We start from the raw sequence: 17,213 nt of genomic DNA on the forward strand, positions 1-17,213 counted from the left end.
AGGAACTCGGAAAAAGTCTCATGTGATTTTGATTCCCACTGATATTTTGGTGGGACTCGGACTCAGACGCAGCTGAGTCCGTCATGACTCAGCCGAGTCTCAGTGACTCGACTGACACGGAGAACTATACATAGACACAACCATATCACAGTACTAACTGTCATGATTGAACAAGTAATAAGAACATACTTGCACACATGGTTAGGAAAATACAGGCATAGACACACACACAAGGCAAAATAAAGCATGTGCGAAAACCAAGTTCAACATTTGATGGGAGGAGGGTCTGAAAGGCACACATACCAAGAAATATGTCTAGGAAGACGTTTTTTCTAATGAATAAGAACTCAAAATAAGAAAAGGGATAAAGTACATATAAGCAAAGGGTAGAAGCAGAGGGAGGAAGCCTTCAATTTACAACTTCAGATGATGTACAAAATCAACAAAGGACCAATTCAGTCTACTCAACAGAAGTCACCAGAGAAAAGCTTTTAAAAATACAGTGCATCTTATACTTTTGAAAAATATATTAGTAATCCTGCAGTACATTGAAAATAAAGAAACCAAATATAGATATGAATTTCGACTCTAAAAAAATTTGGGTTAAAATATATTGTCAAGGGATAGCAGTTGATTCACCATCTTTTAGGCCTTTAGGTCCCAATTCATTCGCTAAGTAAGCAAAATCAATGGATAAACATGCCTAAATGCACAAATGAACACGTGTGTCTACTTCAAACTAAGTTCTTGAAGAAGTTCACTTAATTTTATCCTTCCTCCATTAAGGGGAAAAAAAAACAAAAACAAAACAAACAAACAACAAAACCCCCTGTAGTTTTTCATTCAATTAATGTGCAATATCACAACTTAAAATAGAAGCAATTTGAATTTTGATGAAATCAAGAAGAACGGAATTTTAAATTATCTAAACAAATAATAAGAAATATTACAATAAAAATATACTGCAGTATTTTCAATTTGTGATGCCTAGAGTTTGGAAGGCCCATTAAAGTACTGTTAAATCCAGGAATATTTAGTAACACGGGAGCAAAGTAATAGAGGCTACAACACCAAATCCAGGAATAGGAGAATCAAATTTTCTCCTATTTACTTCATAACGCACGTCAATCTTATAATTGAAGTTCAAGAATGGAAAGGAGACTAAAAAGCATACAGACAAAGTAAGCCATGCATCTTACCCATGAGCAACAACTGGGTTTTCTAAATGGTCAAGCAAATTCTTCGCAATAACATCCCAAGCAGTGTAGAAATCTGGACAATACACAGAAACATAATATCAGCATTCCTTTAGAATACCATAGGGGTGAATCAAAATCTCTAGTTCATAAAACGATCAAATATAAAAAGCCACCTTTCCTAGAAATCAACTTTAACTTTGTTAAAAAAAATTTACTGCAGACAAATGTTAAAGTACAAAGTTATCAACTGGGAACTGGGAAGTGCTTCCAACAATATGGCTTAAAAATTATAGTTATACGTTTCAGATGAGAGAGCTTGTCTATTGTGTTTATGTAAGAATATTAAACTGTTATTTGATGTCAACACAAGGAGACTCAACAAAAAAATCTAAACTTCTCTGAGGAGAAAGAAAGCTCAAAAATCCACATGGAGAGGGATTCCTCAGAGAGGATGATGAGATAAATAAAATGAGGTGACAATATCACATTAACAATAACCAACAGGCCAGTGGCCTAGCGGTACCGGGCTCCTACTTCCCAAAGGGAGGTCAGGGGTTCAAGCCTCAGTGGAGGCATGTGTGTGTGTGAGTGCCAACTAAGAAAAAAAAAAAGTTCACATTAACAATCAGCCTACACAAATCTCCAGTAAATTTTCTGCTTCTTCAATCAGAGAAGTATAAACTCTGGAGTTCAGAAGGCGTTATAACTTTTCCGATACAATTGGTGTTGCCACTAGAAAGATGAAAAAGAATACAAAAACTGTATTTCCCTGTCAACAGTCTCAAGAAAAGTTTCTACACCTTCAACGAAGACTTCACCAAGAAAACTTTTGGCCCTGGGAACACAGACAAAGAGGTTGTCCGACTTCATAGATATCTATACATTAACACTTGATGACATCAATTCAAATACATCATTCATCATTGCAGGGTACTCAGGGATCTCAATTTGGCTTTCAACAAAAGAAATGAAGACCAAAATCAGCTAAAGACTAAAGTGAAGCAAATTTACTCAAGCTTGCCCATTTTGTGCCTCAATACTTTTTTCTTTTTCTTTTCTTCTTTTGATTAAGTATTTTGTGCCTCAATACTTGAGGAAAGCAGCTGAAAACAAGTGCTACTACTTCAGGAGAAGAGAAGATGGAGAAGGGGGTGGAAGGTAAATGATAGCATATGAAAGCACTAAATTTAGCTCAAATTGGGTTCGTCGTGACTTTTGAATCATTAAAAGAGCTTAATGCTGCTGCAGATACAAATAAATATGTAAAGCTTTTAAACATGAAACTTTACATGAATACTCTAACATCTATTTTAAAGCAATTTACAAATTTTTAAACAAAAAATGCGGGCAAATGAATGTCAATTATATAAAAAATTGCTTGATATGTTATTCCAAGTCAGCCTCATATATCATAAAATGGCTTCAGTGCCCCAAAAGTATCTACTCTTTTCAGCATTAATAAAGAGAAATATTAAAGAAAATTCAAGAAATGAATTCTTACACATTTTTTGTCATCAATAGTTACACAGAATATGAAACGTTATTCTTATGTATTTAAAGAGGCCACAAGAGAGCAATATTTTCAAGTTCTAGACTGCATTTATTCTGCATATATAGCATGCTAACATTACCAATTACGTCAGCTTCACAAAGATGGGCAAGGCTTTGTAAACCGAGAGCTTGGATTATAGGATCTTGGCTCTCAATGCAAGCCTGTTGGATAAAAGAAGAAATATGAGAACTTAGAACAACATGAGAAGGGCAAGACAAGCAAACCAGTTTCCAGACCCCATACCGAAACAGACAGGATGAGGTCCACGCCCCTGTCAGGATTTTTCCTGCAAACATCTCGAATGGAAACAGCCATGCTTATACAGATATTTCTCTCAGTTATAAATTGAGTGAAGCCTTTTGGAAGTAGTAAGCCCTAGCATTGAGCAGAAGGAACACGATGGTTACCATTGAATATATATATATATATATATATATACATATATATATATATATATATATATATATATCAGAAATATAATTGTAGAAAGGGGGGAAGTAAAGAGGGAAGCAATGTCATGCAAGTTGGAACCTCAATAGTGAAGTTTTACAGTTTCCAATCAGGGGAGTACTGTATGAAATAAATATACAGCATTTACTTGGAACAGTTCGCATATCAAAAACCAAGACGCCTGTGGATATAATATATTAACTTCTAAAGACCAATTCTACTAGATGTTTCAGTCAGGTGAGGTGCTGGTTCCATTTTTAGCAGTTCCTTCTGATTTAGTTGGCTGCAGTCACGAGGAACCAATTCAGTTCACTTTTGACTTTGCTACTCACATACAAAGCTCTAATGGCTTTTGATGTAGCAGTTTTAGACAAAGAGGCCCTGTTTGTCCAGCCTCCATAGTTTCAAACTAGACTTGGGCTCATTTTGAAGGACCACAAATTTACATGGCTGATCTTTGTTTTTATTCACTGTGGAATCTCTCTCATTCACGTTCTTTACTTGAACAGGCCAAAAACTGGTTGCCTGATTTAAATTCTCCATATCATTTTACCTTAGACAAGTTGTAGGCCTTCAGTTATTCACTAAATATTCCGCTTCAAGCTTTATAAAAATTGAGGTGATTTTTACACAAAATGAAGACTGGCTATATATGGATGACCTTGGTTGAATTACAGAGCCCAATTAGTAGGTTGGTCAGAGCCCAAGTAAGTTGTACAATGTGCTAGGCCTGGCTAGGTGCATTCTTGCGAAATTACCACCCAGTCTTTGACAGCCACACTAACCTCTTCACTTGGGATCTATATTTGGTCAACAATTTATTTCAAAAACTGGCAGATTGGTAAAAATTCCTGGCAGTTACCTTCCTGTGGACAATGCAAAACTTAGTAGAAAAAGGCAACTCTTCTTCGCCCAACCCAGAAACTGGGGAACAATACATATGTGCATATCAATGAAAAGGATAAATTCAAAAAAAAAAATACTGTCATTGATGAAAATGTCGCAATTGCAAACCAAAAGTAAACCTTTTGAAAATTGATGGATATCACTGTAAATCATGGAATCTTTTAAAGAAATTTTGGGAAGTACTAATAGATCTTAATGCATGAGTTTTGAATCAAGATACTAAAATAAAATGTATATTTGACAAGTATGTTGTGTTTCGCTTAATGTGTACTGATGAGAACATGAAAAACACCAATCACTGTAATACCATAAATTTTCACCATAAAATCAAATAACGATCAAATATGAATATACATATCTAATATTATATATAGGGTAAAGTGCAAAAAACCCCCCTCAACTATTGGCATTTTGCAAATAACCCCCCTGAACTACAACTTACCCCCTTGAACTATCAATTTGGTGCAATTAAGGACATTCCGGCCATTGAGTTGATTGGAAAAATCAATAGACACATTTACCCTTGTTTAAAACGATGTCGTTTCACACTTAAGGCACTTTAGTGAATATGGTGGAAGATAGCAATCTCAAGTAACCAATCATATTTTGACAACACACACCAACACTATCTTTATTCTTAGGCCAAACAAAGCCATCTGTTCGCCCCGTCTCTGGAAAAAAAAAAATTCCTTCTTTACTCCATCCTCACCAATCACCACATTCTCAATCTGCCACCATCTCTCTCCGGCGACTGAGCTTCCGTCACCAAATCCGTGCCTCCGACGCCGTAGACTTAGAGAAATCAGTCAGAATATAAGCCGGACCCAATTCCCCTTCTTTCCGACCTGTCGAGATCCCTTTTATGAATCAGGTAGGGAACTAAGCCCTCCACCCATGTGTATGAGAATGGGTGGGAAGCTTTTCACAAAGACTAATAATGTTCCAGCGGTAGCTGAACTCACATCACCAAATCCATGCCTCCGACGCCATGGGTGTGACCCAAAATCAAGCTCTTTCTCTAACTCATAGAAGGTGTTGCAGAGACCCAATATGCTTTATCAATATTGGAGAATTGATTTTCTTGAAATTAAGCTGCAAATAGTGATTTTTCTGTTAATCAGATTCATAATTGGATTCCAAATCAAACCATTCACATTCTACTTGGATTGGGGTTTTTTGGACAGAGGGCCTCCTCTTCTCATATATATGTTAAAGTTATTATGTGATTCTTGATTTTGAAATTCTTGTTGTTAGAGAGAGTGTGTTAACAAAGCAATCGAGTCAACTCACAGCAAAGTAGCGGCGATAAGGAACAGACCCAACTACGGCAAAGATTTGGTGAGGAATATGACTCTGAGAAATTCCGATGGCAACAAGAAGAAATATTTTTTTCCTTTATATTATCTATACACTTTGGTAATAGAAATAATTATTCCCTCAACCAATGACGATAAAGGCTTGATAATCGGCGATGGCGATGGCAATGGCTGTAAGAATAATGTAGTGGTGAAATTTCGACGGCAAGTTCTGTTATAATATGGGTTTGGCGATGGGTTGAGATTTTTATGATTCAATTAAGTTTGGTTGGTGATCAGTGACAAAATATTCATGGTTTTGTGATTCGGTTTACGGGTCTTGTGGATTGGGTTGCCGGCAATGAGCTTGTATTGTCAGAGAGATGAAAGAGCAATGTCTTGGGTTGTTCTACAATGTTTACACTCTTAACTTCTTCCATCTTGCCCCTATCTATACACATATTCTTTCACACCTCATTTACAGATGAAATGTATATATATGTGTATATATATATATATACACACACACATTTATCATCCAGCCACAAATCAATTGAGGAAGATGGGGAAAGAGAAATTTAGGGAAGATATACATAGAAGGGCATTATGGTCTTTAACTTTTCATAAGGGTTGTATGGTCATTTAATTATATTTGGGTTGTCAGGTAACTTGCACGCGCTCAAAATCCACCAGCAGATCGTTGCTACCAAATCCCTAGTTCAGGGGGGTTAATTGTCAAATTATTAGATCAGGGGGGTTTTCTGCTACATGGCCAATACTTCAAGGGGACTTTTTGCACTTTACCCTTATATATTTAATCTAAAACTAGATCCACCATAGATTACAATCAACCTGCAATTACACACACACATTTATCATCCAGCCACAAATCAATTGAGGAAGATGGGGAAAGAGAAATTTAGGGAAGATATACATAGAAGGGCATTATGGTCTTTAACTTTTCATAAGGGTTGTATGGTCATTTAATTATATTTGGGTTGTCAGGTAACTTGCACGCGCTCAAAATCCACCAGCAGATCGTTGCTACCAAATCCCTAGTTCAGGGGGGTTAATTGTCAAATTATTAGATCAGGGGGGTTTTCTGCTACATGGCCAATACTTCAAGGGGACTTTTTGCACTTTACCCTTATATATTTAATCTAAAACTAGATCCACCATAGATTACAATCAACCTGCAATTATTACCCCAGGAAATTCTGATGTGGTTCAAACTTTTAAAAATATTTTTACTTTTTTGTCACACGAACTGTTGAACCAACTGAAAGAGGACACTTGAAGTCTCATGAGTAAGTTGTTCACAGTACTTACATATGTCATGCAATATTCATGGAATTTGACCCAATGGTTAAATTTGTCCTTCCAAGTCTTCTATAATAACATTTCAAGAATCCTATTGGCGCAAACCAATGAAAGTTCTGCTGATATCCTGCCTATGGATATGGATACCACGCTTAGTCGCTTAGCCAAATGGCCATATCTATATAATTCATGAAATGATCAATACTGCTAGTCATATCCATATCGATTCGGCATCAAAGTTATATATAGTCAGCCATCTAGCAATTAACAATCTAGGAAGACCCAAAAACTATTAGTCTATTAATCTTGACACACAGTGAAAAAATAAATATAACAAAGAAGATAATAAAATCCTTAGTACTATTAAACTCATCTTTTATGTGGTATTATTGTAATACTGCAATAAAAATATTGGAAATTAATACTGTAATAAATTAAATAAATTAACTACTTGTATTTGTTTCCATGGCATGTTCAAGCATCAATAGACAATAGGAGAGCAGCAATATCACATCAATAGTTAACAAGAGACTACACACGACCAAAATCTTACCTGTAAACTTCCAAAGATACGATCATTGATCTCCCAGGTTTTACAGAGCAAACGCGTGGCGGTAGCATACAACACACTGAAAAATAAATAAAGAAATAAAATAGAGAAGAAGATAGACTGCCTTGATTCAATTTCTTTAAATAAATGTACGAAACAAATAGATCTGATATATACGAACTTCTCAACAATGACTGAGTCAGAAATTGGTCCATTTTCTTAGATCAAACAGTTTAATCTACTAAATTTACAAAAATGCCTTACTATCAGAAGAATGCAACTTAAAAAGGATACGGGACAGAAAATGGTGTGATCAACCAGTAGGATCCAAACTTCAAAGGGCTTTTTTTTGCAAAATAAAGAAACTAAATTAAGAAAGGATGAGTCTGACTGATTTTAAATTCACACATTTAAAATTAACAAAATTGGGAGGCAGTTCAAGTTTCTCTGTGTTAATTGTAGATATACCATAAACAATGAAAACCAACTTCAAGTCGATTTTATTTATTAGCAGAAAAGAAAGATTTTAAGTTAAAATAAGGTGGGCCTAAAACATAAACAGCCTTCGACCGACATGACCACAACTCCACAAGTGTGGCTTTGACTTGTAAAAAAAAAAACAAGGGCATGCCACAAAAACAGACATGTGAGACCCTCAGATGATCCCATGTGAAGTTCATATGCCTTCTACAACATCATCCAGTCAATATTATAACCGAAACAGTGCTGGACATGTGATTTGTTTGAAAAGAACTACTTGAGAAAGCAAATGCAGCTTGAGTATAAGCTTTAATCTGCTCCTAGGACAATAAACAAGCATCATCCTCATCATCCTTGCCATTATCCCATATAAATGGGATCGGCAACATGAATACATTTTTTTTAATTCTTTCCTGTTACAATTCATTTTTCCTACTATATTTAATTTTTAAAGTTCATTTTCAATTTTTCCTTCGAAGTAAAAAACAAGCTACTTGTATGTCCATACCACCAAAACATGTTTCTCTTATATTATCACTAATAAGGTGTTGTTTGACAACCCAAGTTCTGAATAAATTAATGTTTTATTCAATAAGTGTTATAACACAATATGAATATCTCTTAAAATAATAACTGACGCGTAAAATGAGATAAATTTTAAGTGAGTAAACTCCACTTATCACTGAACACTAAAGTTCAAAAAAGTATAAAAAGGAATTTCAATTTATGATTAACACCTAAATTTCAGCTATTAAAATTTTCAATAATTAATTTTCATTTCTTCAAACAACACCTAAATGTTATTCCTAATTTCTTCGTCACACATTGATTATTAAACCTATCTTTTATTGTTACTCTCATCATCCATCTTAGCATTCACATTGCAAATATATGACCATTGTTTTTAAAGAAGATAAGAGAGAGTAGACTTAGGTGGTATGGACATATATAAAGAAGACCTATAGATGCAGTGGTGAAAAGTAAAACACTAATTTGCACAGAAGGTGGGAGACAGAGAGGTCTTCCAAATTAACATGGAAAGAGATCACTTGAAATGACTTTAACTAGCTATATATTATAGAAGAGATGACTTGTAGTAGAAAAGAATGAAAAAGAGAATTCATGCGGCCGACCCTATTCATAAGCGATTAAGGAAAGGATGGTAATGATGGTTATTTGTTAGTAACCCTTTGGTCTCGAGTTGTTTTCGTTACATTGTCATTGTCTAGCATGTAGGCTGACCGAGGCTATAGCCTTAAATAGAGCGGAATGGAAACATAGGATTCATGTAGCTGACCCCAAATAGTAAGGAAACAGGCTTGATTGTTGTTGTTGTACATTGTCATTCTTTGAAACCTTTTCAATTTAAATATCATATATTTTGTATTAGTCTTACTAATTTGAATTATAAAATTTGTTCTTCCTCCATGAGTCCATGTGCTTTCCATCTTTTTGTGTCTCAGAAAACTTTAAATTTCGATTCTCCCTCATTCTTTTCTTCATCCACTTTTTCATTCTTTTCCCTCTCCCTATTAATTGAATTTGGTAACTTTCCGGCAATAATAACTTTCGTTGCTGGCTTATATTTTCTAAAGAACTTTCATAACAAAAGATCAGTTAAAAGGAGTTAATGGGATATAGTTTCACACGTTATTGTTGCATTAACAACCTTCTAATTCGTCAAAATCAGTGTGCCTTTTTTTTTATCTGATGTCATAGCAATTGCTCCAAATGCATTCAATTGATTCAGGGAGGTAATCAGGTATAGATATTTTCCTTATTTTATGAGGTGAAAAATATAAGAGTTCATAATTGGTGATGCATGTCTAAGGCAGAAGAGGAAACTTTTATTCATTGTAGCATGGAGCAGGAGTTGCCAAGCCTTCTTCTCTCATTGTTTGGGATTGAGTGGCTCACACCAAGGTCAGTCGCAGAAAAGCTGCGGAGTTAAAAAGAGGATTGTCTGCACCACGGAGTGAGGAAGGTGCAGGATGCTGCTTCCCTTTGCCTGATGTGCTGCATTTGACAGGAAAGGCACATGTGTACTTCTGTGAGGATGGGGCTGCTTAAACATATTCTTTGCCTAACTCTATACTTTTGGGAAGTAGTATCGTATTCTATTTAAGACCAATTAATTTGTAAAGTTCTTCAGAGACATGAATTTCTGTAGTTGATTTTTGCATAATTTGTATACCTCCCATGTACATGGGTTGCACAATGCTTTTGGCACCTTCAAAGGATTTTTTTATCTATCTAAAATATGTAAGAGCTGTAAAATGGAGTAAATTGATGCTGCTAATATCATGTGAAAGGATAGTGATTATGGGATTCGTGGCTGATTGTGATCTTGCCGACTGCCGTCATGAACAGGATGAAGTTCCTACTACCATGAAGCAGGAAATCTTCATCCTTAAAACAATACATATAAATTACCGTATCTGACAATTCACAAATACTTTGTTCATGACTCAAAGAAATAGTCAGAATATCATAAGAAATTAAATGATTGCTTGATGACAAAAGAGTAAAGAATCAATGATAATTGTACTCCGCTCGTAACATAGTAAACATAACATCAGAGCAGAATGAGGTAGAGTAAACTATAAAAAGTAGTTCCAAGGCATAGAGAACACACGGTTTTGCATCCTTGTGAAGCATTGGCAAGATAGTTTGAACTATGAGTGGTATCATTACAGAATGTGAAGCAAGTGACGGGAGAATTCCCAGGAGTTTAAACTGCAGCCACAGTTGACAGAAATCTTATTGAAGTAGTAGCAGTAATAATAAGTATATGAGGAATGAGAAACAGCCACAAATGAAAAACTCACCGACGTGTCATGGAAGTCAATATCTTTGTCTTTACCAGAGAATATATTGTTGTAGAAAAGAATGGAAAGCAATAATGGAACGCCAAGTTTAGGATCCATAATGCCACTAACAGCTAAAATATCTACAGCAGAATCCCCCAACTTATGATGCATGATCAAAACACTAGCAATTGTACCGAGTAACAAAGGCAATTCTACAAGGATATGTGGCAGTGTTAATGTGATGTAAACACAAAAGGAGAGAACTAATTTAACGTGAATAATTGTAGACCTAGAAACTCCACTAAAAGAATATAATAGGTATTTACCAGTTAGAAAGATCTCCTGAGAACGAGAAATAGATGAGGACTTTTGTCTTTCAACAATCCATTGGGAGTACTCCCTCAGTATAGAGGTCCATGTTTTTGGTACATCTTGAATTTCTTTTACATCAGTTTCAACAGTAGAAGCAAAATTTAGATAGAAAGAACTGGATGACAAGTGTTGATCCTGAAAAGACAAGGTTATTAATATAACCAACTATCTGGCCAATGTTCAATGTAATGAAGCAAGAGCTAAGGCCATATCGCTATTCAGTTCATCCCTGTTGTGATACTGGAAGTACACAAATTGTGATAATCAGATGAGTTGCTATACAGACCATGGCCATCTTGTTGATTGTATCAAGATTGTACTCAAATAAATGTGCAAGAACTGAAACCTTAACATTATAACTTTACAGTCAATGTCCCACCAGCAAAAAAACAGATTTTTAATACCATACTAGCTCATCTAATTAATAAGGCACTATATCCACAAGAGTGAAATCTAGACTGATCAAATAGAAAGGATTTACTTGAGCACATGAAATTAGTATGAGAAATTAGATTGGCGATAGCCACACATTCACCAAAAGGTATGTGATTAAGCACACAATGTATCAGTTTAAAACGACCAAAGAAAATTTGTCTTCCCTCACCAAATACAAAAATAGGCATCGGCTGTGAGATGTTTGAACAAATTCACAAATGAAGAATGATGAAATTTTCAGCTTAGCAGTTACAGAAAATCAAATAATGTATAAATAATCAATCTCGCCATAATTTCTGAAGTTCTATGATTTTATAGATCATTAATATATATATATATATATATATATATATATATATATATATAATGCAATCAGCTAACCCCTAATACGAGGGATAGGAAATAGTTGTGATGATAGTCAACTCAAACAATAAGAAATCTTTACATATAGCAAATAATTCAGGGAAAAAAAAATCTTTACATATAGCAAATAGTTGACATTAATGCCACTAAAAGAATTCTTCCCCTCCCCCCCAACCAAAAGAAAGAAGTCCAAAACAGAAATAGCAGTCGTCATGTTCCACGATCAAATGAACATGATAATGGACAATAATATGTATTTAACGACTACCGTCTATATACAAAAATATAGAGCACAAGTTTGCATTAGAAATGTTAATTGAACTGTCCGACAACAAAATAAGCAGCCATGTAATATTTGCAACAAAAATGTTAACTAGTGGGATAACAGAACTAAACCTGAAACCACAAATGCTGCAAAAGCCTAAAAACTATGTCTTTAGGTCTGGTAATAGATGGAAATCCCTCCGGCATGGTCAGCTTTTTCTTTGGTGTAATCAACAAATTAATTAAGAGCTTTTCCAACATGGAGAGCAAATCAGTTGCCGCTTGTTTAACAGGTTTCGAAGGAGATGCTATGAGGTTGATTATAGGAAAGATTAACAAAATCTCTTCGTTCAGATCACATGCAGCACTATCAACAACGTATTCTGAAAAGACAAGTAGAAAGTTACTTTTGTTAGCTGAGTAAAATCAAGAAAATAAAAGGTGAGCAGTGGTAAGAACATATCCAGTAACTCATTGAAAGTGAACAGAAAAAATAATGTCTCATTCTCTTAAAAAAATTGATCACATATTAACTGTGATTATAGCCATTACGCATTCTTTCTACATCACTGAGCAACTGCAACTCATTAGCAAAATAAGAATAGCAAATACAATAGTACTAATGATGATGATGGTGTTGAGACTTTCTTCCGCTAAATTTTTTGGAAAACTGACGAGCAATATTTGTGGCACATATACATGATATAAAACCCCCCCAAAAAAACAAAAAGTTAAGCATTCTTTCTACATCACTGAGAAACTGCAACTCATTAGCAAAATAAGAATAGCAAAAACAATTGTACTAATAATGACTACTAATGATGATGATGAGACTTTCTTCCGCTAAATTTCTTGGAAAACTGACAAGCAATATTTGTGGCACATATACATGACATATAAACCCACCCCCCCCCCCCCCCCCAAAAAAAAAAAAAAAAAAAAAAAACACACACACATTGGATCTTTCACTTTGCTAATATGTCTTGCACAAAAAGGGATTGCAGATGCCCAACATTACATTAGATGTTTCACTTTACGAATATGTCTTGCACAACAACGAGCAATGTAGCTGTAAAAACAAAAACAAAGAAAAAGAAGAACGCTATAAGCATGCTCCGTAGTCTAATAAAAACCATAATAGTGAAATGACCATGATTAACACTTGCTAAGAGAGCCGACAATTCCTTACCAGAGCAAGCACCCTGATCAGCTCAGGAGAACTCCCGAGCAACAAGGGCATCAAAGGTTGAATATTCAAAATCCATGCCTTGATGAAACAAAAAACAATTTATTGAAACAAATATCATTATGTGTACTTCTGGAAAACAAAACTGAAACATTCAGTTAATTCCCATTTCTCTGGGTTTGACACCAGACTTGCAAGGGTTATTTGGTGCAAAAGGACATTTTTGGTAAAGCAAACAACCGGGAGATAGAGAGAGAGAGAGATCTAGAAAAAGAGATTTTCTTTGTAACTACTTGATCCCTTCATACATCAAAATATAAAATAAAAAAATTGCACCTTAGTACAATATCAGAACTATTGACAATCTCTTCACGAGAGCATAAAAAGTAAACCTAAAATGGGAAATGGAGATATTTAAAGTTTTAACTGTGATGCACCAAACTAAAGCCAATATGATATAAACATAAAAGAAAAAGTGGTGAAGAAAACCGTTGGAACTGTACCATTTTCATTTTTCCACTTCAGGAGGAAGAGGAGCAGCCTCAATATAGATAGTTGTTCATGTTCAAGTTCTGATTGAGTGAGAGCCATAAATAAGGACAATATCGCTGATGACAGTTCATGTATATAACTCAAGCTAAGCTCTTTTTGGACAGACAATAAGCGCTTTGATATGTCAAAAATGACCTCATGCCCGTCAGAATGTTTGTGATGCTCTGTACAAGAAAGAATAGTCTCTAGCAATTCCACACCACATAATTGAGCCTCAAAAACCAGCTGCCAATATGAATGAAAACAATTAAAACATGTGAATCCAAACAAATCTGGAAAATTATAATACTTGTGTCTATTGAAATCAAGAACAAAATCTGGAAGAACATGAAATGACATGATGAACCAAAGAAGAGATGCCATATAATTCATGAATTGAGATTTAAAAAACGAATAAATAAAGAATAACTATACCAATTCCATTCTGACCAAGTGCGTTAGAACTATGGTATATGCATCCACTGTATATTCCATGATATAAGAAATATTATTAAAATCCTGCAATGTATCATAGTATGAGAAAAATAATAAGTAAAAAGTTGCAAGAAAACTATCTGTCTCAAGTTAGACTATTCATTCAAATGAAACACTATTACCATTGTCTCGTAGATAGAAATCAAATCAATACTAGTATATATGCCCAACAAGTCAACTTACTTCTGCATTCTTACATGGGACATATTTGATATATCCCATCAGCAACTTAAGAACAGGTATTGCCTCTAGCGGAAATGAACAACAAAACGACGCCATTGATGTTATTAAGTTCCTTGCAAACAAAGACATTGAAGCCGAAGAATGTACTTTTAAAATCGAAAAATTAAGGAAGGGTCTTAAGAATTCACAAACTTCCTCCATTCCCAATCGCTTGTTATGCACCATAAACAGAAGTACTTGCTTCACAAGTTCGGATTGCACTTCATTTCGACAAGAAAGAACCTGTAAATCAATGACCCACATCACATCAAAATTCAATCTTCAAATCATTCCAAGGCATGTGCTTGCATTTAGCATAATAAGGTGAAGTTAAATAGAAGTTATATAGTCAAAATGAACTACATCTACTTATAGAATGAATTATTACTACAGGGTTGTACATAAACTACAACATGAACTATATCTACTTCTAGAATGAATTATGACTACAGGGTTGTACATAAACTACAACAACCACCCTGTTTCCCAACTACTTGGAACAACAAACCTTTTTCCCAGCTACCTGGGGTTGGCTACATGAATCCTATGTTTCCATTCCACTCTGCTAAAGGCCACAGCCTCAGTCAAACCACGTGTTATCATATACTTCTTTACTAGCTCTACCCACGTTATCTTTCATCTTCCTCTTCCCCTGGCATTTCTCTCAATGTGGACTATATCATTCTTTGGAACTGGCACATTAAAAGGTCTTTGTTGCAGTGTTCAAACTATCTAACCATTTTTCTCTCATTTTATCTTCAATTTGTGCGACACTGCTATTTCAATGCATTTAAGGGTTGTGTGTGGACACTGATATATAGAGTATAAGCCACGCATACAAATACTTATATACAAGTATACATATATGAATTTTTGGTATAATAGAGTGTGGTGAATTGATTACACTTGCCTTAACAAATGGATGTTTCTCTGACGATTGAAATCGAAATGAAGAACTGTTCTTCTGAAAGCCGAGCCGAACGAAAAACCCTAACCCTTTAACGAACACGCTGACGAAGCGTGAATCGGATCCTTCAAGAGCGGATTGGAGCTCCAATAATCCGCGAGGGAGCTCCAATTTGGAGTCCTTAACGAGGCGGCAAAGCTCTCGAACCGATTGGTCGATGACGGCGGGAGAGGTGGAGTGGAGACACTGTGTGAGGACTTCTCTCCCCGGACCGGAGTCGGAGTTCAGGTGCGGAGGGGCCGATCGGAGTTTTTCGAATATTGAAATTACAGCGAATCTTTGGAGTGATGGTTGAGGGACTCGAGTTCTCTCGAGCAGAGAAGAGTAGGAGTCCATTATTCATATACAGTGTGTGCAGAGAAGAGTGTGAGAGTGGGTTCGGTGGTCGGACTGTGAAGAAGAAAAAGAAGAACATAGAATGGAAAATAAAGGAAAGATACTGTTGAGATTTGAGTCAATTGACGGGGTTTTGTTGAATGGAATTGTGGAAGGCCCAGCCCGTACTAGTCTTTTCTTTTTTTTTTCTTTTTCTTTTTTCTTTTACTTTGCATTTTGCACGCATTTATTTATTTGCTTGGTGACTCCAAAAAAAAATATTAGTGATTGTTGTTGTTTTATTTAGTACTTCCCTCCATTTCATAGTTCAAGGATAATTTTTTATATTTTTTATTATAATAATAGAGAATAAATTTTGAAATATTGGATTCACTTAAATTCTTATTTTAAATTTTTTATTGCAAGGAGAGTGAATTAAAAATTTTAAAAATACTCCATTAGTTTCAATTAAAAAACTAAGTGACGAAGACCAAGATTAGATTAGATTAGCTCATAGCATCTCTAATGTAAAATGTTATATTTCCATACCAAATTAAAATTTTGAAAGGAAATATAATGTTAAAAGGCTATATTTTTATAATTCTGCTTTAATAATACATTTCATTCAAAATGTTATTTTTTGACACAACAACCATTTCTTATTTTGAGAGCCCATTGGGATGCCTTATTTTTATTTTTGTAATTTTTGACAATATAAAAGTATGAAAAGTTTTTTTAAGAGACCTCATTGGGGTGCCTATTTTTATTCACTTGTTATATTTTTAATTTGAGATGTCATTTGAGAGTTGTTATATTTGATAATACATTTGAAAATCTCAAAATATGATATATCTTTTGAGAGGCTATTGGAGTACTTTATTTCCATCCATTATTATATTTTTAATTTGAGAGTTCATTTCAAACTTGAGAGGTCATTAGAAATGCTCTTAAGGCTTGAATAGAATGTAAATGATGAAAAAAAGAAAGTTCAGTTTGGGATATCTGACAACGTATAAATTAAAAATAAGTAAAAATATGTACTTTTGTTTTGGTTAGAAATAAGTGAAAACAAATTTTTTTTTTTCTTAAAAATTGGACTTTTGAAAAACATATTTCCAAATTTTAAAAATAGGAAAAAGGTTATTAAACATGTTTATTTCAACTATTTATGTTTTTTGGCCTTTTGAAAACAAGAAATAGGAAATAAAAATATTACGAATTCGATCCCTTAATTTGCTATCAAGAATTAGTGCCTCCCGCAAATATTAAATTGTCAAATTTGGATCCTATGCATTCCCTTGCTAATCTAACTTGACAAAAAATAAAAAATTAACAAAAAATTAATTTCGCCATCAGTCTAAAAAAACTTAAAAGCAATTACGTAGAACTAAAACATATACCTAACGTATATATAATTATTTACTTCCTCATTCAAATTCGACAAGGAGAATACTTCTTTTGTTTGGTAAAACATAACGGTCAACTCCAGACAGATGTGCCC

General features: G+C 34.6%; 1 protein-coding gene across 1 annotated transcript in view; it reads right to left on the reverse strand.

Annotated features, from left to right (window-relative positions):
• The window catches only part of LOC132315743 (protein RST1), a 36,521-nt gene extending 20,614 nt beyond the window's left edge, over positions 1-15,907 (reverse strand). The window contains exons 1-12 of the mRNA XM_059814135.1: positions 15,341-15,907; positions 14,392-14,673; positions 14,149-14,232; positions 13,686-13,959; positions 12,129-12,379; positions 10,889-11,069; positions 10,581-10,774; positions 10,388-10,488; positions 7,276-7,351; positions 2,995-3,126; positions 2,831-2,912; positions 1,200-1,272 (exon numbers count right to left, since the gene is read on the reverse strand). Of these exons, the coding sequence (XP_059670118.1) occupies positions 1,200-1,272; positions 2,831-2,912; positions 2,995-3,126; positions 7,276-7,351; positions 10,388-10,488; positions 10,581-10,774; positions 10,889-11,069; positions 12,129-12,379; positions 13,686-13,959; positions 14,149-14,232; positions 14,392-14,673; positions 15,341-15,733 (2,123 nt within the window). The 5' untranslated portion in view covers positions 15,734-15,907. The remainder of the gene's footprint in view (positions 1-1,199; positions 1,273-2,830; positions 2,913-2,994; positions 3,127-7,275; positions 7,352-10,387; positions 10,489-10,580; positions 10,775-10,888; positions 11,070-12,128; positions 12,380-13,685; positions 13,960-14,148; positions 14,233-14,391; positions 14,674-15,340) is intronic.
• Between the last annotated feature and the right edge of the window lie 1,306 nt (positions 15,908-17,213).

Source organism: Cornus florida, unplaced genomic scaffold, assembly GCF_030987335.1.
Source record: "Cornus florida cultivar Cherokee Brave unplaced genomic scaffold, ASM3098733v1 CherokeeBrave_3.0.0_Hap2_Chr07, whole genome shotgun sequence".
Lineage (NCBI taxonomy): Eukaryota > Viridiplantae > Streptophyta > Magnoliopsida > Cornales > Cornaceae > Cornus > Cornus florida.